Source organism: Liolophura sinensis, chromosome 13 (assembly GCF_032854445.1).
Source record: "Liolophura sinensis isolate JHLJ2023 chromosome 13, CUHK_Ljap_v2, whole genome shotgun sequence".
NCBI classification, from domain to species: Eukaryota; Metazoa; Mollusca; class Polyplacophora; order Chitonida; family Chitonidae; genus Liolophura; species Liolophura sinensis.
This window is the reverse complement of record NC_088307.1, coordinates 15,946,189-15,967,931: the sequence shown is the minus strand read 5'-3', so window position 1 is coordinate 15,967,931 and position 21,743 is coordinate 15,946,189. Positions and strand designations below refer to the sequence as shown.

General features: G+C 39.0%; 2 protein-coding genes across 3 annotated transcripts in view; both read left to right on the top strand.

The window, feature by feature from the left end:
• The window catches only part of LOC135480683 (V-type proton ATPase subunit G-like), a 141,020-nt gene extending 123,535 nt beyond the window's left edge, over positions 1–17,485 (top strand). The window contains exon 4 of the mRNA XM_064760583.1: positions 17,476–17,485. The gene's annotated coding sequence lies outside the window, so the exon portion shown is untranslated. The remainder of the gene's footprint in view (positions 1–17,475) is intronic.
• LOC135480561 (ubiquitin-associated domain-containing protein 1-like) lies at positions 1,256–13,213 on the top strand. Of its 2 annotated transcripts, none has more exons than XM_064760424.1 (10): positions 1,256–1,737; positions 4,229–4,284; positions 4,572–4,682; positions 5,620–5,722; positions 6,338–6,452; positions 8,529–8,628; positions 10,210–10,320; positions 10,826–10,912; positions 11,904–12,042; positions 12,894–13,213. In XM_064760424.1, exons 1-10 carry the CDS (start codon positions 1,482–1,484, stop codon positions 13,043–13,045), a joined length of 1,230 nt encoding a protein of 409 aa, XP_064616494.1. In that variant the 5' UTR covers positions 1,256–1,481; the 3' UTR covers positions 13,046–13,213. The 2 variants fall into 2 exon arrangements, with proteins under 2 accessions (XP_064616494.1, XP_064616493.1); XM_064760423.1 differs by having other exon boundaries at positions 1,256–1,746.
• Positions 17,486–21,743: the final 4,258 nt, after the last annotated feature.

Here is a 21,743-nt window from a genome sequence, read left to right as displayed (position 1 = left end):
AGGAAGATACATGTACATAACAGGCTGTTCTATATCCAAGCGGATACAACATGATATATACATTGTACGGCATTATACATATGTAAACGCTATGTTGTAAATGGTGTATGAGATGGTAAGGGCCTATCCGTTATAAACTAGATACACCCACGTACTGGCTTTGCTGAGAAAGTTACATCTCTAATTACCGCTCATTTCCTTCAATTTTTAAGAGGCGCAGTATTCAAATCACAGTTCAAGCGGTAAACCTGTAAAACAATATTCAAAGTCAAATTCCCGAAGACCAGGCTCAACAATAAGATCACAGCCTGTGAAAACAGGTCTATACCAGTATGTATATCCAGTCACCATTGCATAGTGATCTCGGGTGTTTATTTTATAGTAGGGGGCCTAATTGTAAATGTTACAGTTAGCATTGGTATGAACTGGGATCAAGATAGACGGAAATCCAAAAAGAAACAGACTCGATCTACAACCAGCGTCAGGTGGCAGTGTATACTTCACCGGTTATGTGTGATCAACCTCACGCGTACATTTCTTGTTGATTTGATTTTTTACTTAGTATGGAATTCCTTATTTACTTGTACTTGATTACGGACCGCTTCTGTGGCCGAATGGTAAAGTTGGAGCGTCCGTCTCGAAGTCGGTGGATCTCGGATCAAAAAATGGTACAATGTCAGTATAATGTGACTGGGTGGGTACGTATCATACCGATAGTGTCTTTGGCATGCTACTTCAGTGGCGGCAGCACTTCCTGCTCTAAAGATACGTTAAATATATATATAGGCCAACACATACCTAATAACTCCTCGTTGTCATATGACTGAAAAATTGTTAAGTAGGCCTGACGTAAAACACGTAGGAACAAACCTAGGGACGGGTTGGCCCGATGTCAGTATTATGTGATTTGGTGGGGTGTCATGTACGTCTGGTGTCTTCGGTACGATACTTCAGTGCGTGTCGGCAGCAGTTTGGCGGCAGGGACCTAGTATAGGGCTATGCACTCCTGGATTTTCCCTGTTGCTCTTAATTCCTTACAGTGGAGCTAAAGCCTGTTTAAAGCAACCTGTTTTTTAACACCCGCGGCAATAATCGGCACAAGCTGCTGAAAAGTAAAATCTAAACAAGACTGGTTTTGGAGACTTCTTTCAGGGCTGAATTCAAATCTACTGACGTGCGGCTGAGAATGAGTACGCCTACGTTGTGTCGCAGGCAGTGACACTCCTGCCAATTGATCGCTGTTAACCCATACACTCATCGGGATTTTGTACCCTGGTTGATGCTTCCACGACGAGTGGAAACTGAACGGGATGAAGACATACTGGTTTTTTTGACATAAGTTTGCGAAAAGAATCGCTGTTGAAGAGCTCTTGTCTGGAGTTGAAGTATAGTGTACGCTGACGCCCAGTGAGTGACATGTCAAAGTAACCACAACAACAGCCAACAACAACAACGTCCGTGTTGAGGCTTTCGGCAGATCTATGTTAGTGACAGGAAACACCATCTTCCAGCCTTCAAACATGAGGGTTCGGATCACTAGCATGCGGGGTGTGGACTTTATATGTGAGCTGTGTCCGGACATGACGGTGCACGAGGTTAAAGTGAAGTCATTAGGACATTTCCTTGGACCCGGCGAGAGCGTGAAGGAGTCTTTATACCACAGACTAATTCTCGTGAGGACGGGCAAAGTTCTGAATGACGAAGCATCCGTTAAGCACGAGGAGCTGGAGGAAAATGGTAACTTAGGTTGTTTATCGTCTGAGGCTATGCAGTATGCCTTTTCAATGTTGTTGCAGAGTGCAGTAACTCTCAGATCGAGCGACACAGATGCATTGCAAGAGTCTGAGTTATTGGGGGGAAACAGCCCCAGCTTTGTTGGATTAGTGATGAAGAACATTTACTGCATCTTCTCAGGTGCATTAAAACTTCTCTAGTGTATGTCGATTTCAACCGAGTGATCCCAGTAATCAACAGACCTGTTCTGAGTCTCTTAGAAAGCAAAAACCCTTCCACGACACGCACGCAAATTCACAAGGCAAGTACATTTGCAGACACTACCGCACTGTGGCCGCAATCCATCTGTTGCCATTTCCATCACTTGCGAAATTGAACGAGACTGGCCTAAATTCTGTGAGTTCAAGATCTTTACCAGCCTCAATCCGATGGGTGACTATTAAACTGAAAGGATTAGTCTCAAGATTTAGCTACTGGCCCTAATTATAATATTATAACCTGTTTAAACAGTACGTTACTGGGAGGGCTTCAAAGAGATGTAATAATGACTTAAAATCCACCAAAAACAATAAATTTACTGCCCTAGCAGATCTCTAGCTGGCCGGCCGGTATGGCTCAGCGAGTGACGTCATGGAAGGATGCCAACTCAAGTCTAGCGGGCCTAAATAATCTTTGGATTTGTATCAAAGTGATGTCATTTTGGAGATGGATTCTAACTACCCAGAAGTAAATATAATATATTGATAGTATATTATAAGTACTGTGTGCAGGTGCCGTTGTCGAAATTCAGCTGTATACCTGACGCAGCGTTCAGCTGTAAAATCCTTCCTTCATGTGCTGTAAATCCACGTCACCCTGAGGGCCAAATCATCTGGAAACTTCAAAAAACTTACTCCAGGATTCTTTGACGAGCTGTTTTTACAAAGTATGCAGAACAGCAAACCATTTCATGAAGAAATTCAATATGCTTGTCACTCTTGTACCTTTTTTTCAACACTGATCTAAGTGGTGAAGCTCTGACAGCGCGTGAAGGTTGGACTTGTAGGACGTAATTTGGCAGAGACTAGTGATTGTTGGCAAAAAATATGCATAAAACCAGCCTCGAGCCATTCTCTATTGATTTTAAGTGTCATATTAATCAGATTATTGTAACTTTTCAATAAGTTTTTACACTCAGTTTATTAATGTATACATTTGTAGCTAATTGTGAATAAATAATGAATCTGGACACTAATCCTTTAACTAGACTACTGTTACTGTAATGATTACCATAGGGATTATCTCCTTTGAAAAACCTCATGTTTCCCTGTGATCAAGTTGATCACATGGCTAGAGTCTGAAAATGCACTTGTTTAGTGAATTTGTACAGTTATCATGGATCATTTTTGCTTTGATGAGACTCAAGTTTGGTGATTATGGGGACCACTCGGTTGGCATGGATTTATGCTGGGAAACTTTTAATGCCTCTGTGAAGATGTGATAAATGTTTCTAACTGTCAGTCTGACAAATTTGGAGCTGTTTCCTCTCATAACCATGACACCCTAACTCCTCAGCCTTTTCGCATATGAAGGACCAACTTTCATTGCAATTCATGCACATTTTTAACTCTGAAGTTATAGTCAGTTTAAATCGGCTGTGTGTGCTTTTTAAAAAATTACTGTCAAGGCCCCCGTTTGTCAGTTGGTTAGCGCTCTAGCACAGTGTAATGACCCAGGAGCGTCTCACCAGTGTGGTTGCTGTGAGTTCAAGTCCAGCTCAAGCTGGCTTCTTCTCTGGCCGTACGTAGGAAGGTCTGCCATCGACTTGTGGATGGTCATGTGTTTCTCTTGGCTGTGCCTAGTTTCCTCCCACCTTAATGCTGGCCGCCGCCGTATAAGTGGAATATTCTTGTGTACGGCGTAAAACACCAATCAAATAAATGAATAAATAAATAAATAAAAATTACTGACATTCACCGTGACGCTCATTCAACGAAACACTCTGAAGACCAGTCCCCTCTTCCCCCCACTCCTAAAATACCAAAATACAACAAAACTTGGGTCAAACTGTTGAATTTGGTATTCTGTAAGGTGGCCCAGACATGAGAGGTCACGTCATCGCTGTAGCATGCATGAAAATAATATGGCCACCCCATTTTGAAGCATATGACCACCTTATTTTGAAGGATATGGCTACCCCATTTTGAAGCATATGGAAAAGGCCAGTGTCAGCGATTAGTAAGCCCTGGTTGTACAAAAAAAACATCAGATTTTACTAAACAATCATTGAGTTAGTGAGTGAGTGAGTGCTTGGGGTTTAACGTTGTACTTAACAATTTTTCAGTCATATAAGGACGAAAGAATCCTTAGAGTGCATGTAATGTGCCTCCTTGTGATGAAAATCCTGTAGGTACATGTAACAGGTTTGACAGGAGATGAAAAGTTGTATGTTGAGCACTAGAGTCAGGTCTCTGTGAAAACACTACATGCATTCGTCTTTCTTTCATTTGTACAGATGAGCTTCTTTTGATCAAGAGAAGAATCCAGCCTCTTCCTTTTGAAGTGGAGAAGGTAAGCCCTGAGCTGATGCATATTGTTTAACTATGAGCGACGTTTTGATTGATTGAATTGTTTCATTGTTGTTGAAAACCAATGTGGCCAGTTTTATTGGTGGAGGAAATTGGAATGACAGGTATAAAGCAAACGGCCTTCGGCATCTTCTTTATTATGGCATTTATGATTAAACCAAATACATCAACACGAAGTAAATAAGTACATTACAAACATGTATTCAGATGTGTAAAAAGTGTATTTAAAAGTGTAAATTATGCTTGTGTAAGGATTTGCTGTGTTTACAGAGAGAAGAGAGTGGGAAGGCACCTACACTTGAGCAGATCCGGGAAGCCACGGCCAACATCCCCTGTTTAAATCACGACAGACCTCCAGAGGATCCCCCAAACTCTGTACATGTTAGTATCTCTGATATATTAATTGGTGACTATTTTGCAGAAGCTTACTATTTGCTATGCCTTGTGATTACAGGAAGGAGATGACTATCCTTGGTTTAAAACATGGTTTCATAGTTCTCAAAACTGAATAAATTTGTGCATCTATGTTGCTTTGATATACTAATGATTACTTTACAAGTGTGCATGTGTGGATTTAACCTATTATTCAGCAGTTTGGAAAGAGAGTATCAGGTGTTGGTTCAATCCCAGCCATGGACAGAGACTCCAAGATTAGCAGTGACTTCCACTACATGCTTTTGATTTTGTTTAAATGCTGTATTAAGTCATAAGCAATGCTGTAAATCAGAAATAATGAAAACAGTTGAATACAAATCTGTTCACATCTCGGCTAGACCAAGAAATTCATCCCTCTATTAATACTTGATGTGTAGAAAATCTGTACAGCTGTACAGGTATCAAATCATCACAATGTATATATCCATGCCGTATGTATGTATTTGTATGTATGCATGTTTGTGGCTTTATGTCATACTGAACAATTTTTCTATCATATGATGATGATGAGTCATTAGGTGTGTGCAGATATACAGGTATTGGGTGTTCTTGTGGTAGAGCAAAGTACTGTCGACCGCCACTGAAGTGTCATGCCGAAGACACCAGACATGACACCCCACCCAGTGACATTATACTGACACTGTCTTGTTTCCTTACCCTAACCTCTCTGTGCTGAGTGCTAAGCAAGGCAGCAACAAGTACCATTACTACTCGTCTTTGGTATGGCCTGTTCAGGGTTCGATCCCAGGTCTCCCAACTTCGGAGCAGGTGCGACCAAAGTGGTTATTTGTTTCGTTGATTCTCTCTTGCTTTATGTATTTGTACACATATATGTATTTAATATGTCAACAGTTGTTTCTATAATTTAATTTTTTTGAAACAGTTTCAAGCAGAGCTGAGAAAAATTTTGATCTCACTAATTGAAGCTTCCCAGAAGATATTGTGCCTAGACCCTGAAGCAGCCAAGATTTTCAAACAAGCAGATGGTGAGTGTGTGGATATCAGGACTTCTCTCAAAAAACGAAATTATCTCACAGAGCTGTCTTTTTGGAAAAACTTCCAGCCTTTGATATGCAAGTATATTGTTTCTTTTGTCGTGTTTGTGACCAGTGGCTCCTAGGCTGTCAGTTATTTTCGTGCAGTCATTGGCTTGTTGAGCAAACTGTTTGCTCAGCTTAAACTTTCTTCCTCTGATGGCCACTAATCCTACCACTTGATCAGATCAAAAAATGGAGCAACCCATGAGAGTGCTTGGGAATTGAGTATAATTCACAGTACATTTTAATTTATATTGGTTTCAGTTTTATAGTAGAATAACCCTGGCTCGAATTGCATTGTCTAATTTAACTAAAATATTGTAAATGAGGGTATCTAATTAGTACTTATTACTCAGTGTTAGCACTGAATAGGTGGGAATGGAAATTTTTCACTATGTTGTTAAATGTACCAACAACATACTAATGACTTTAATAATAAGTCTACTGTGGAATGTACATTTACATGTGTTTTAATAATTTAAGTATGAAGTGACACCAGACTGTATCACAGTATTCTGTGCGGAATAACGATAAAATATATTTGTGACTGTCTTTATTCCACAGAAATAATGAATGAGAATTCGGCTGACAAGACAAAAATAGACAAAGCTTCACTTCAGCAACTCGTGGACATGGGATTTCCTGAGGTCAAGGCACGGAAAGCTCTCAAGTTAAACAGGTGAGACCTCACGGGCACCTGCCAAAATCAGAATTATCTGAATGGTTATAGCATTGGATTCTGGTGCTGAAAATTGGCAGAAACCACAACTGGTTTTGGACAATTGACCTCAGAGTCAGACCCCTAATTGCCACTAATATGTATCAACCATCTAGATTATTTGGCCAGCAGGCCTCTCATGGAGACTATGGAGTGGTTGTTTGTGCTGTTCTTCATCTGATTATGGAGGTATAGCTTACATAGCTGTATACCTGTGTTTTCAGGATGAATGTGATGGGGGCTATGAAGTGGTGGTTTGTGCTGTTCTTCATCTGATTGTGGAGGTGTAGATTACAGAGCTGTATACCTGTGTTTTCAGGATGAATGTGATGGAGGCTATGAAGTGGTGGTTTGTGCTGTTCTTCATCTGATTGTGGAGGTGTAGATTACAGAGCTGTATACCTGTGTTTTCAAGATGAATGTGATGGAGGCTATGGAGTGGTTGTTTGTGCTGTTCTTCATCTGATTGTGAAGGTATAGATTACAGAGCTGTGTACCTGTGTGTTTTAGGATGAATGTGATGGAGGCTATGGAGTGGTTGTTTGTGCTGTTCTTCATCTGATTGTGAAGGTATAAATTACAGAGCTGTATACCTGTGTTTTCAGGATGAATGTGATGGAAGCTATGGAGTTGTTGTTTGTGCTGTTCTTCATCTGATTGTGGAGGTATAGATTATAGAGCTGTATACCTGTGTTTTCAAGATGAATGTGATGGAGGCTATGGAGTTGTTGTTTGTGCTGTTCTTCATCTGATTGTGGAGGTATAGATTACAGAGCTGTATTCCTGTGTTTTCAGGGTGAATGTGATGGAGGCTATGGAGTGGTTGTTTGTGCTGTTCTTCATCTGATTGTGGAGGTATAGATTACAGAGCTGTGTACTTGTGTGTTTTAGGATGAATGTGATGTAGGCTATGGAGTGGTTGTTTGTGCTGTTCTTCATCTGATTGTGGAGGTATAGATTACAGAGCTGTGTACCTGTGTGTTTTAGGATGAATGTGATGTAGGCTATGGAGTGGTTGTTTGTGCTGTTCTTCATCTGATTGTGGAGGTATAGATTACAGAGCTGTGTACCTGTGTGTTTTAGGATGAATGTGATGTAGGCTATGGAGTGGTTGTTTGTGCTGTTCTTCATCTGATTGTGGAGGTATAGATTACAGAGCTGTATACCTGTGTTTTCAGGGTGAATGTGATGGAGGCTATGGAGTGGTTGTTTGTGCTGTTCTTCATCTGATTGTGGAGGTATAGATTACAGAGCTGTGTACTTGTGTGTTTTAGGATGAATGTGATGGAGGCTATGGAGCTGTTGTTTGTGCTGTTCTTCATCTGATTGTGGAGGTATAGATTATAGAGCTGTATACCTGTGTTTTAGGATGAATGTGATGGAGGCTATGGAGTTGTTGTTTGTGCTGTTCTTCATCTGATTGTGGAGGTATAGATTACAGAGCTGTATATCCGTGTTTTCAGGATGAATGTGATGGAGGCTATGGAGTGGTTGTTTGTGCTGTTCTTCATCTGATTGTGGAGGTATAGATTACAGAGCTGTGTACTTGTGTGTTTTCAGGATGAATGTGATGGAGGCAATGGAGTGGTTATTTGTGCTGTTCTTCATCTGATTGTGGAGGTATATAGATTATAGAGCCGTATACCTGTGTTTTCAGGATGAATGTGATGGAGGCTATGGAGTGGTTGTTTGTGCTGTTCTTCATCTGATTGTGGAGGTATAGATTACAGAGCTGTATACCTGTGTTTTCAGGATGAATGTGATGGAGGCTATGGAGTGGTTGTTTGTGCTGTTCTTCATCTGATTGTGAAGGTATAGATTACAGAGCTGTATACCTGTGTTTTCAGGATGAATGTGATGGAAGCTATGGAGTTGTTGTTTGTGCTGTTCTTCATCTGATTGTGAAGGTATAGATTACAGAGCTGTATACCTGTGTTTTCAGGATGAATGTGATGGAAGCTATGGAGTGGTTGTTTGTGCTGTTCTTCATCTGATTGTGAAGGTATAGATTACAGAGCTGTATACCTGTGTTTTCAGGATGAATGTGATGGAGGCTATGGAGTGGTTGTTCCAGCATGAGTCTGACCCAGACACAGAAGTCACAGTGTCTACAGAAGAACAGGAGCCTGTGTCAGAGGTAACGAGGAGCACGTGGCCTTGATTCATAGGTCTGAACAGATAACAACATGCAGTGAATTTCCTCACTAGTTACAACAACATGCCATGAATTTCCTCACTAGTTACAACAACATGCCATGAATTTCCTCACTAGTTACAACAACATGCCATGAATTTCCTCACTAGTTACAACAACATGCAATGAATTTCCTCACTAGTTACAACAACATGCCATGAATTTCCTCACTGGTTACAACAACATGCCATGAATTTCCTCACTAGTTACAACAACATGCAATGAATTTCCTCACTAGTTACAACAACATGCAATGAATTTCCTCACTAGTTACAACAACATGCAATGAATTTCCTCACTAGTTACAACAACATGCAATGAATTTCCTCACTAGTTAAATGTACATTATATGTAAAGCAATGTTTCCTGGGTACATTGTAGGTTAGCTGGCTACATATGTAGTTTGTTAGTGATCCATTTATATAATTGTTTGTGTAACATTGTCTTAATTATGTTTCACTGGATGCGAGGCAATCGTGTGTGGGAGCAGGAAATGGTGCAAGGCCAGGGGGAGTAGGGTGAGGATCCACTGCATCAGTGCCTCCATTTTAAAACCACCGCAGATTCAGTAATCTCATGTAAATAAATAAAGGAAAATACCTCCTAAAAATGAATAAACACCAGCAGAAAGGCCATTGCAAACTGTTGGTCTGTAAGTTTTCCCCTAACTGTGGTAAAATGATGAGTTTTTACGGACCATACTGCCAGTTGCAAATTACACAGTTTTCTTTACGTTCATCTTGAAGCGAATTTTTTTAGAAGGTTCTTTAAGAAATCTTACTCATGAGTAATAAGAGCTATTTCAACATGAAAGTCTGTGTTTAGAATGGAAGAAAACTCTGTACGATGTTAAGGAGATATGAACAATAAAAAGTCATATATAATTTGTAAAGTTCACTGTAGAAATCAAACATTAGAGTGCTTTTAACTCTCTTAAAAAAATCTAAAAAAAAAAAAAATAATAATAATAAACCATAGTATTTTTATGTATTTATAACGTTTGGCTACTTTGCTTTGTTTCAATTTAATGGAAGGTAAGGGTCCTTCCATCAGAAATCATTTGTTGTCTTCACACTTGGTTTTGGTTCAAAAACATTTACGATATACCCTTTATACGTGTACTGAGTAGGAGTTTCTGAAAGCAGTTTTGATCGTTGTTTAAGCTCTAAGAATTACTGCAAAACTGCAGCTTGGGATCATGATGAAGTTCAGATGCTCTAATCACTATAATTCTGTGTCCTCTATTGCCCAGTTGTTCCACTGAAAATTGGCTTCTGCATGACCCCCCCCCCCCACCTCCTGCACCCAAAAAAAAAAAAAAAAACATTTTTACACTCAGTCAGTATTTCAGCATTTTACTTTGCCATCATCAGTATTCTTGACAATGACATGATAAAATTCTAAAATGCTGAAATATTGCTGGGTGCATTTGATTTTCCAGTGCCACATTTGTTGTGTGTGCAGTGTGCAGTCCCTGATCACACAAACTGTGTACTTATAAATGCTGTTTGTGTGTGACCACAGGAAGGAGCTGTGGGAGGATCAGACCCAGCAGAAGGGGAGCCCTCACACGTCAACAAACTGCTGGAGAACTTCAGGGCCTTCCGCAGGAGAGAGTTCAAACCTAATTCCAGGGTATGCTGCCTTTTAGAATCTGGCACAGTTTTCTGTTCATTTTAGAAATGTGTATTATAAAGCTATGCTGGACTTGCATGTAATCACCTCCTCCTAATATAAAATCAGTTATTTTTTTATTAGAGTTTGGCCAAAGATTAATTCTTTATTAATATTCCTTGCGGTCAGAAAATTTCCTGCTGTGGTACATTTAATTTGAAATCACTTTGCATGTAATAAACCTTTTAAATTTGGACTTTTGACTGATAATTCTTTGTGATTGGTCTAATTCTAAGTCTCTTTTTGTAAGTAGTCATTTTGTAATTACATGTATTTCATCTTAAATAAATTTATTTGTTTGAAATGATGCTTTGGCTTTGCCCAAAGGGTCTGTTAGATGTTTGTGTACACGCACATTTTATATTAATCTAACATTACTAAATGTACATGTGGGTGTGGTTTATTATGGATCACTGTCAGTTAGGAGTGTCAGTCAGTGGTTGAAAGGAAAATCATATTGTTCCAGTCTTTACAGAACCTAGTGGAGATGGGCTTTGATGAGAAAGAGGCTATTGATGCCTTACGTGTGTCTGGAAACAATCAGGATGCGGCGGTAAGGGGGGATAACTCTGTAAAGAATTGATGATTGTTATGCATGTATGTAAGGCAAACGTTGTCATATATGTTTTCAGTCATGACAGTGTAAAGGAATACTGTGATAATCTTACACAATGTGGCTGTGGCTGGACATTCTCAGTATCTACCTCACAATATGACGTTTTTATTGTTCCTATCTTGTTCACACTACACAAGAAAACTTCTGGTTCACATTTAATGCTGTGTCATTACTGTTCAGAAATATGGTATGCTGTGGTATGTAAAGCAAACTGTGTTAATCACTTCCCAGTACACACAACGAAGTGAGAACTGTATTGAGCAGCTGATGAACAGTTCTTACCATCTATTGGATATTTCTGATTGACTGATTGATTCATTGGTTAGTCATGCTCAAGATTTGGGAACAATTCAGATAGTACAGTTCTGTGATGTCACAGCATGGCCTCCATGGCCTCCGTGGTTAGTCATGCTGAAGATTTGGGAACATTTCAGGATAGTACAGTTCTGTGATGTGACATCATGGCTGTGCACATGCTGTATAATACTGTCTGGGCCTCCATGGCCGCCGTGGTTAGTCATGCTCAAGATTTGGGAACAGTTCAGAATAGTACAGTTCTGTGATGAGACAGCATGGCTGTGCACATGCTGTATTATACTGTTTGGGCCTCCATTGCCTCCATGCTTAACATGCCAGCACAGTGCGATGACCGAGGAGTCTCTAACCAATGCGGTCGCTATGAGTTCAAGTCCAGCTCATGCTGGGAAGGTCTGCCAGCAACATGCAGATGGCTGCGGGATTCCCCAGGCTCTGCCCAGATTCCTTCCACCATGATGCTGGCCTTAGTTGTATAAGTGAAATATTCTTGAATGCGGTGTAAAACACTAATTAAATTAATACTATATTGTTGCTCATTAGTCTCACAGAGTGATTTATTATTTACATTTGTCCACCAACTCACTGTTTACTGTTGATATTTGTCTACTAGTGTGACTGGTTACTGAGTGAGACCCGACCTGTACCGGATGACCTGGATCAGGGACTGGACACAAGTGGACCTATATACCAGGCCATCATGGCCAACCCCACAGTACAGCTAGGACTGAACAACCCACGCAGTTTACTGGGTGAGACATCTGATTTGTTTTACAATGAAGCCAGCACTAAATATACAATGTATGTTCCTTGAGGGTCACCCGACCGACCTTCTAAAGATGGCCCTGTTTATCAGGCTCTTGACGGATTTTGTCTTTTTTCTTTTTATCCCAGTGTTAAGTACTTTAAAAATCCTATATTTTTTTAAAATAAAAACTCTGTACCTACCAGCCTAACCTTTTTTTTAAGGAGGATTACCCTCAGTGAAGATTGTTTAGGAATGGCCAAATTTGTGTTAAAATAGAAAATATTTGTACAGGTACTTATGCAGAGAAATTTTGACTGGGGTGATCACGACAGTGATTCAGGAAAACACAGCAGGAAATTACTGCCTGAGATTGTGGGTTTGAATCCTTGTCTGACTAGTACCTTGTCTGACGAGTACCTTGTCTGACGAGTACCTTGTGACGGGTGCTGCCTAACCCCAGGCTCTGCAGGGTTTCCTCCACTTTGTATAAGCCTGAACTCTGTCATCATTTCTGTATCATTAAAACCACAGGCAATAAATAAGTGAAATTGAACTAAGCAGATATTTGTAATGAACAGACATAGGGATTCTTGGATTGATCATTATCACAGCAGAACATTTCATTGATTCACTTGGAGGGAAGAAAAGTTTATTTCATAAGTTTCTAAATGAAGCTCTCTCTGACAAGTAGGGTTCTTTTCATGTATACCAAGACATTTACATGTACATTTGGTTAAGTCATGTTGGGACGGGCTGTCAGTGAGTATGTGCAACTTTTTCAGCATCATAGTGTGTCTTGGTTCCTACATCTGTTTATTAAACAATCTTTGTGTGAAATATTTTTTCTGGCTGTAGCCTTCCTGCAGATGTTGGATAACCCATTCAGCACGAGTCAGTGGTTAAGTGACCCAGAAACAGGACCCATGCTTGTGCAAATATCCAGAATTTACCATGCCGAGAAGAACTCTAACAAATCCCAGGCTAACTCAGTACCCGTGAGCAGATGATAGCAGGATATATGTGACAGCGATCCTGAGGATGAGGCTATGAAAAATGCAGATAATCAGAATTGATCATGCTGAGAATAACTTTTAAACAAATGATCACTGGTGCACTTAATGCCAATGCGACAGTGTGATCCGGATACAGGATTGAACAACAGTTTGGCTTCACAACCGCTTGGCTTCACAACCGCTTTTCCTGTAGTTTGTGATGTGTATCCCTTGTACACAGGCCTTTTGACACATGCCTCTTCTCTGGCCGTACGTGGGAAGGTCTGCCAGCAACCTGCGGATGGTCGTGGCTTTCCCCCGGGCTGTGCCCGGTTTCCTCCCACCATAATGCTGGCCGCCGTCGTATAAGTGAAATATTCTTGTAGTGAAATATTCTTGTAGAACTATTTCAAATGACACATTTTGCATGTTAAAGGTACGAGGGTTCCTATGATAATATGTTACTGACATGCTGACATGCTGACATATCTGGCTCAGACCCTGTCATGGCATATCAGATGATATCAGACGTAATTTTGATGCATGTGTAGATTGAAAATAAATTAAAGTTATACTGCACCTCAGCAGGGCTGATAGAAGCATGTACAAAATAAATTGTATGCTGAGAACAAGGGTATTGTGAGGTAGTTGTGTTGTTTGTTTAAAAAAAATAATGTTTGTGATGAGAACAAGGGTATTGTGAGGTAGTTGTGTTTGTTTGTTTGAAAACAAATAATGTTTGTGATGAGAACAAGGGTAATGTGAGGTAGTTGTGTTTTTTGTTTGAAAAGAATAATGTTTGTGATGAGAACAAGGGTATTGTGAGGTAGTTGTGTTTGTTTGTTTGAAAAGAATAATGTTTGTGATGAGAACAAGGGTATTGTGTGGTAGTTGTGTTTTTTGTTTGAAAAGAATAATGTTTGTGATGAGAACAAGGGTATTGTGTGGTAGTTGTGTTGTTTGTTTGAAAACAAATAATGTTTGTGATGAGAACAAGGGTAATGTGAGGTAGTTGTGTTGTTTGTTTGAAAAGAATAATGTTTGTGATGAGAACAAGGGTATTATGAGGTAGTTGTGTTGTTTGTTTAAAAAGAATAATGTTTGTAATGAGAGCAGGGGTATTGTGAGGTAGTTGTGTTTGTTTGTTTGAAAAGAATAATGTTTGTGATGAGAACAAGGGTATTGTGTGGTAGTTGTGTTGTTTGTTTGAAAACAAATAATGTTTGTGATGAGAACAAGGGTATTATGAGGTAGTTGTGTTGTTTGTTTAAAAAAATAATGTTTGTGATGAGAACAAGGGTATTATGAGGTAGTTGTGTTGTTTGTATGATGAGAACAAGGGTATTGTGAGGTAGTTGTGTTGTTTGTTTGAAAACAAATAATGTTTGTGATGAGAACAAGGGTATTATGAGGTAGTTGTGTTTGTTTGAAAAGAATAATGTTTGTGATGAGAACAAGGGTATTATGAGGTAGTTGTGTTTGTTTAAAAAAATAATGTTTGTGATGAGAACAAGGGTATTGTGAGGTAGTTGTGTTTGTTTGAAAAGAATAATGTTTGTGATGAGAACAAGGGTATTGTGAGGTAGTTGTGTTTGTTTGTTTGAAAAGAATAATGTTTGTGATGAGAACAAGGGTATTGTGTGGTAGTTGTGTTTTTTGTTTGAAAAGAATAATGTTTGTGATGAGAACAAGGGTATTGTGTGGTAGTTGTGTTGTTTGTTTGAAAACAAATAATGTTTGTGATGAGAACAAGGGTAATGTGAGGTAGTTGTGTTGTTTGTTTGAAAAGAATAATGTTTGTGATGAGAACAAGGGTATTATGAGGTAGTTGTGTTGTTTGTTTAAAAAGAATAATGTTTGTAATGAGAGCAGGGGTATTGTGAGGTAGTTGTGTTTGTTTGTTTGAAAAGAATAATGTTTGTGATGAGAACAAGGGTATTGTGTGGTAGTTGTGTTGTTTGTTTGAAAACAAATAATGTTTGTGATGAAAACAAGGGTATTATGAGGTAGTTGTGTTGTTTGTTTAAAAAAATAATGTTTGTGATGAGAACAAGGGTATTATGAGGTAGTTGTGTTGTTTGTATGATGAGAACAAGGGTATTGTGAGGTAGTTGTGTTGTTTGTTTGAAAACAAATAATGTTTGTGATGAGAACAAGGGTATTATGAGGTAGTTGTGTTTGTTTGAAAAGAATAATGTTTGTGATGAGAACAAGGGTATTATGAGGTAGTTGTGTTTGTTTAAAAAAATAATGTTTGTGATGAGAACAAGGGTATTGTGAGGTAGTTGTGTTTGTTTGAAAAGAATAATGTTTGTGATGAGAACAAGGGTATTGTGTGGTAGTTGTGTTGTGTTTGTTTGAAAAGAATAATGTTTGTGATGAGAACAAGGGTAATGTGAGGTAGTTGTGTTGTTTGTTTGAAAAGAATAATGTTTGTGATGAGAACAAGGGTATTATGAGGTAGTTGTGTTTGTTTAAAAAGAATAATGTTTGTAATGAGAGCAAGGGTATTGTGAGGTAGTTGTGTTTGTTTGTTTGAAAAGAATAATGTTTGTGATGAGAGTGTGTGGGTATTGTGTGGTAGTTGTGTTGTTTGTTTGAAAACAAATAATGTTTGTGATGAGAACAAGGGTATTATGAGGTAGTTATGTTGTTTGTATGATGAGAACAAGGGTATTGAGGTAGTTGTGTTGTTTGTTTGAAAAGAATAATGTTTGTGATGAGAACAAGGGTATTGTGAGGTAGTTGTGTTGTTTATTTAAAAAGAATAATGTTTGTGATGAGAACAAGGGTATTGTGAGATGTGTTGTTTGTTTGAAAAGAATAATGTTTGTAATGAGAACAAGGGTATTGTGTAGTAGTTTTGTTGTTTGTTTAAAAGAATAATGTTTGTGATGAGAATGAGAGCATTATGAGATAATTGTAAAAATAATGTGTCGGATTAGAACCTGGGCATTTATTATGAAATACTTATGTGTTCCGAAAGTAGACTCATGTTGATTGATGATGAGTTCATAAATGTATGCATCTGATGGCCGTTCCGTGCTGGCTGTTAAATTATTCTTGTTTGTAGGAAAGCTGAGATGTGAGGTAGGCGTGTCCATTAAAACAGTCACGTGTGTGAAGAAATGTGGACAACTTTACAATTTTGAAAACCTGTATAGCTGTAGGCCTATGTTCAGTTTTTTCCCTTCCAGCCAATCCCATTTATTAGAGTGAATGGCAGTGTGATGCACAGTAGGCCTGTATGGATTGACGTTTTATCCTGAAAACACTTCCAGCTTGAGAACACTTTATTCAGTAAGCCTGGACCCACAAAATGGCAACCCTTGTAAATGTTTATTAACCTGTGTAAATAAATCTCTCAAAATTTCTCGATGTTTTATTTCCGTTATGTGTAATTAATTAATATATTAATTCATTTATTTGAATTGGTGTTTCACTAGTGTGATAATGGTCAGGTTGGGGGAAACTTTTGCCGATCATGACACGTAAGTTTTGGCTCGTAATTTCGTTCCACCGGCTTGTTGGTCGGAAGGTTACTAGTATATTACAATATTAAAAGGTTCACTATTGACGCCCGATTGGCAGTGAAGTAAACCTTTCCCAATATTAAAAGTTCACATCCGATTTCTTGGTAAAAGCTCTCCGTTAGGACTATGTTAAACGCGTCCGACTCTGTACGCTGGAGGGTGTATAAACCAGGGGAGGTAACTGTAGCATTTATATGATTTTGCATCGAACAGTTCTGCCCCTTGTTACGATTGCGTAACAATACATGTAAATAGCTCTCCAATGCGAACTCAGGGAAAGACAACTGATCATATCTTTCAGTGAGGTGATTTCTTTTAATAACTGCATGGTCAAAGATTTAAAATGTGTATCGAAAGAAAATGAATTAATATGACAGGGAAGGATACATGGTCTCTGTGTATCAGTACGACATATCAGTAGGACCCTCCAAAAAAAAACAAAAAAAAAAAAACAGTCACACACAAAAAATAATAATCAAGGCAAAGACTGCATTTGAACATAATATTTTCAGGTTTTTCTGCGTTTTGATTGATGAAAGGAGCCTACAAAATCCCTGGATCCAATATTTATTTATCGGTGTACCCAGTAACAATACATGACTATATTATACGCCTATAGGCTAATCGTTGCGCGTTATATAAACGGTATAGCGTAGTTCACCTTCATTTAAATCCGACCGAACATAAACACTGTTTCGGGTTTTGCGTTTCCTCTCTGCTGGAAGGCAGAGTTGGGCTTGTTGATGTTACCAGGGACAAGAACGATTGGAGCTAGGCTTGTCGAGCAGGCTGTGAACACGGTTTCTACATACTATCTTCTGAGAGAATGAACCTGATATAAATACGAGGCATGTGACACATCTAATGTCGATTTCAGCAGTCAGTTGTTTATCCAAACAAGGTTGCAAGGTTTATACCTGATGTTTTTCTGTCACACAAAAGAAATTGTTTCCTTGTTGTCCTGGATATGATCTGGGGCCTTTTCTTAAAACCATTGCGTGACGATTCTTTGCTGTATCTACTCGATATTAAACAATGAGTGTTTCACTAACTGCCAGGAGAGTTTGGTCTCAAATTGATATGTCTGATGCCCGTAGTAAGACCTGAACACTTTGGTCATATACAAGCCAAATGTATTCCTTTCTGGAGTTTGGTATAATAAACCAGTGCTAACAAAAGGTGTTTTCAGCACCAAATATTCGGCCAGAGCTTTCATTTGACTCAGCGTGAGCGAAACGAAAACGGTAATATGAAATGAATGAAAGAGCCGTCGATGCTTTGATATAATTTAAAAATAACATTTAAAATGACTTTCAGTGGGAATTTTAATATCTTTTGTCTTGGAGACCTTTGCAAATTCGCAGAGCTCTCGGCCTCAACATAAAACTGGGGACCACTGTTCTATAGATCTGGTATACATTACATGCCCATCTAGTTTATGCCACTGTTACGCTTTGGTCTACAAGAATTCCAAGAAGTCCCACACCTTCTGAAGGTGTACATATGTCAAGTTGATCATCGATGGCAGATTTCACCTTGGGGACAGTATTCTGTCTTCATATTCTGGTTTAGCCCAACAGTGGAAGGCTCAAATCGTTATCGAACAGAGAATATATGCAACATATATATTTGATTTCATTGATTTGATTTGTGTTTTACGCTGTACTCAGGAATATTTCACTTATTTCACATCATAATGGAATTTATGGGGGGAGGAAACTGGGTAGAGCCCGGCGGAAACCCACGACCATCCGCAGGTTGTTGACAGAACCTTCCCACGTACGGTCCAACATATATAAAACCACCAGAAATTATGATTAGTCTCATTGTGTTCAAAGACAATGGCATGGACTAAACTATCTAAATCTCTGTGTATTTCTTATATTCCTGTATGAACTATCATGTAAAATTTATTTATTTGATTGGTGTTTTACGCCGTACTCAAGAATATTTCACTAATACGACGGCGGCCAGCATTAAGGTGGGAGGAAACCGGGCAGAGCCCGGGGGAAACCCACGACTATCATGTAAAACAACTCATGTAATAATGGAGAGCACCCAACCTGTGATTTTTAAAAAAAAAATCATACGTCGTATCATTGGAGAGCTAAAGAAATATAATGAGTACAAAACATAAACTTTTTGTTATGGTTAACTTGACACTGAGATCGGAAATTTCCAAAAATGTGAAACAAACAAGACTAGTTTTGTATCATAATCTGCGTTAGTAAGTAGAAAGTTCTGCACGTTCTTGTCCATGCCATAATGCCATATAATTAAAATAGATTTAATTAGCGTATAGTTGACATAGCCTGCATACTCTATGTGTTGTGAGGAGTATTTTGATTGGTTGGTTGTTATGCTGCCTAAAATAGAAACCATGGGAAGGTCTTCCAGCAACCTGCGGATGGTCGTGGGTTTCCCCCGGGCTCTGCCCGGTTTCCACCCGCCATAATGCTGGCCGCCGTTGTATAAGTGAAATATTCTTGAGTACGGCGAAAAAAACACAAATCAAATAAATAAATAAATAAAATAGAAACAAAGATACAGTCAGATAGAGATATGGACATTTTCTGACAAATGCCACATCAGGATAACCCCAATACACCGATGTGCAGGGAGTTTGTTGTGCTAGCACTTCTATGTCTAGTGTGCGATAAATGTATTCCATACATCACATACTTCTCACTACTGTCACAACCCATGCATGTTGTTGTTTTGAACATCCTGTTAGTGTGAATAACTCAGGTGCCAGTTGACCTTTGTAAAGTGGAACCTGATTGCGCCGTGAATCATGCATATTTATGAAGGAACGTGTTTTGAAGAGTTAATATGGCTCAGTAAATCAAGGTAGATGATGTCGGAAATTGCTACGTTGATTAATTGAAGATGTATGTCTAACACTAGTCAAGTGACACGAGCAAATGTCGATTTCACCAGTTGATTGTTTAAATCCAGATAAGGCTGACGAGGTTTATAGCTGATGTTTCTTTCATAATAGTTCCTTGGTCACCTGTCCAGACCATTGTTGGCAAACAATAGAAACCTTTCTGTCACTTTTTGTAAATTTTGTCTTAATCGTTGCACAACAATTGATGAATAAATGGACGAGCAATCTAGCCTGGTTTTTGTATTAGACAATGAATGTTTGACAGACTGTCATGTAATTGGTTACTCACCGTCTACTCACGGAATGAGCCTTGTATGTACACGAGGCAAGCGGCACGAGGGATGTCGTTTTCGGCAGTCTAACAAGGTGTGTGTCAGCTGTTTGTTTCACAGTTATTCTCAGAAAATATGTCTCCCTCCAAACGATTACTGTCCCTTATTATCTGAGAATAATCTGTGACTTTTCTTCAGGCAATCATTCATGTGTTGACGGAGCGGACGATGACCGATCATGGTCTTGTATGAAACAACAACTGCTTACCAGAGTTGAGCTGAGTTGAATTGAATGTCTCCAGTTCTGTCGTTCTAATATCCCAAATAAAACGAATCCCTATGATCAAATACAAGCAATATGTTTTATTTCAGGAGATTGGTGTGTTAAAGGGGTATTGACAAAATGATTTCTGCTAAACAATGAAGAGCAAGAACATTTCCTTCAGATCAGAACTGTGAAAGAAGACGTTTCGATGTATTGATCAAGGTGTGGCCAGATAATTTGATTCAGCTAAACAGATAAATCTCATGAACATTGAAATGGTAATTCATTTAAGACGTTATAATCTCCTTTTTTCACGTAATGTAGTTTTCCAGCAAGTGCAAAACTTTCTGGAAAGATTGTGCCTAACTATAATTCAATAGAACATTTTGTTTGGCGAATCGGGAATGGTAAACATACATGTATATTTGAAACCACAATTCCTACGATTGCTCTCGTGGGAGATTATGTGAGATCACTGCATACAAAGACACTTGCACTGAAAGGTTCACCTTGGGTCGGCGTGGAATATTTTACAATCTGCAGGTTTAGTCGAGCTGACGCACGACGGGTTTTCTACGCATTAGGTTCCAGTCCGTAAAACTGGCGTTCTAGTATTCAACATAAATGCACAAAGGAACGAAGAGACGAAAAAGAGCAAGTCAAATATGAACATAACATATATTTTATTTAGCCATCATTTGGGTGATGATATTTGGAGAAAGCCGATAATACAAAGCAAGTGATTGTTCCAGCATGATTGTGTCGACGTGTTGTTGAACTTGACGTCGCTCTACAGTCACCTAAGGAGTTTTTTGTATTTTGGCCAAGTCGGGTGTCATGTCTGGTGTCTCCGGCATTGTGTTTCAGCGAGGCGGCACTATGTTTGTCTCATAACATAGTCTGGCATGTCTGAAAGATGACGCGGTTGTTACATCTGAAGCAAGCAAAACGGGCTCTTTAAATAACTCACACGATGCGCGGGTTCAAACTGGAATTTGAGGATTCCCCCATTCGAAATGCTTGTGGAGCATTTAGAAGTTGAGGACAACTACTTTGCTGTTATTTGAACACCACCTACCTTCTGCCAGTATGGTGTGAAGATCTGTACGTCAGGGAAAGCTTGTCCTCACGTATCATTAAAAATGTTACCGTTAAGACATAACTGAAAGCCATTTATTTTTATCTGCTGAATTTCTGTTGTATTTGAATTGAATTTAATGTTCCTTTTTCATGTGCCCTAACACAAACAGATAAATTGCCCGCCTTTCCACCGTGAGATGTGAGGATAGAAGAATTATATGAGGATAAAGGTAGTCAGTAGGGATCATGACATTGATAGATGGCATGCCTTTGACTCCTATCTATATATAATGGGGAATATAATGGGCACTCAGACACGTTAATAAAGACCAGACTATTCCCTATTCAAGCAGAGATATACAAATTGCAGAATTTCTTTCTCCACGGGTTTTTCGGCTTCAGTCACATACTATACATCATATCAAAAATATCTGAGGACCAATGAGTTATTTGTATACAGTAAGTGACTCTAGCAAGAAAGTGAACGTTTCACAGGCGAGAATGTCTTTGCTTGTGGGAACATTTGAAACTGTAACTTCTACAGATCGGACGAGCTTGTAGTCATTATCCGCCTGATATAAAAAACACTAGAGCATGGGACTTAAACTCAGATCAACGACAACAGTGTGATAGTTGCAAATTGTCACTCGTAATGGATGAAATCCGGACTTGT

What these genes read in the sequence shown, in the direction of transcription:
- LOC135480561 (XM_064760423.1), top strand. Translation starts at nt 1,482, where the DNA reads ATGTTAGTGACAGGAAACACCATCTTCCAGCCTTCAAACATGAGGGTT. An exon ending in ATCCCCCAAACTCTGTACAT is followed by an intron (nt 4,683 to 5,619) that starts GTTAGTATCTCT and finishes TTTTTGAAACAG; the next exon opens with TTTCAAGCAGAGCTGAGAAA. An exon ending in AACAGGAGCCTGTGTCAGAG is followed by an intron (nt 8,629 to 10,209) that starts GTAACGAGGAGC and finishes GTGTGACCACAG; the next exon opens with GAAGGAGCTGTGGGAGGATC.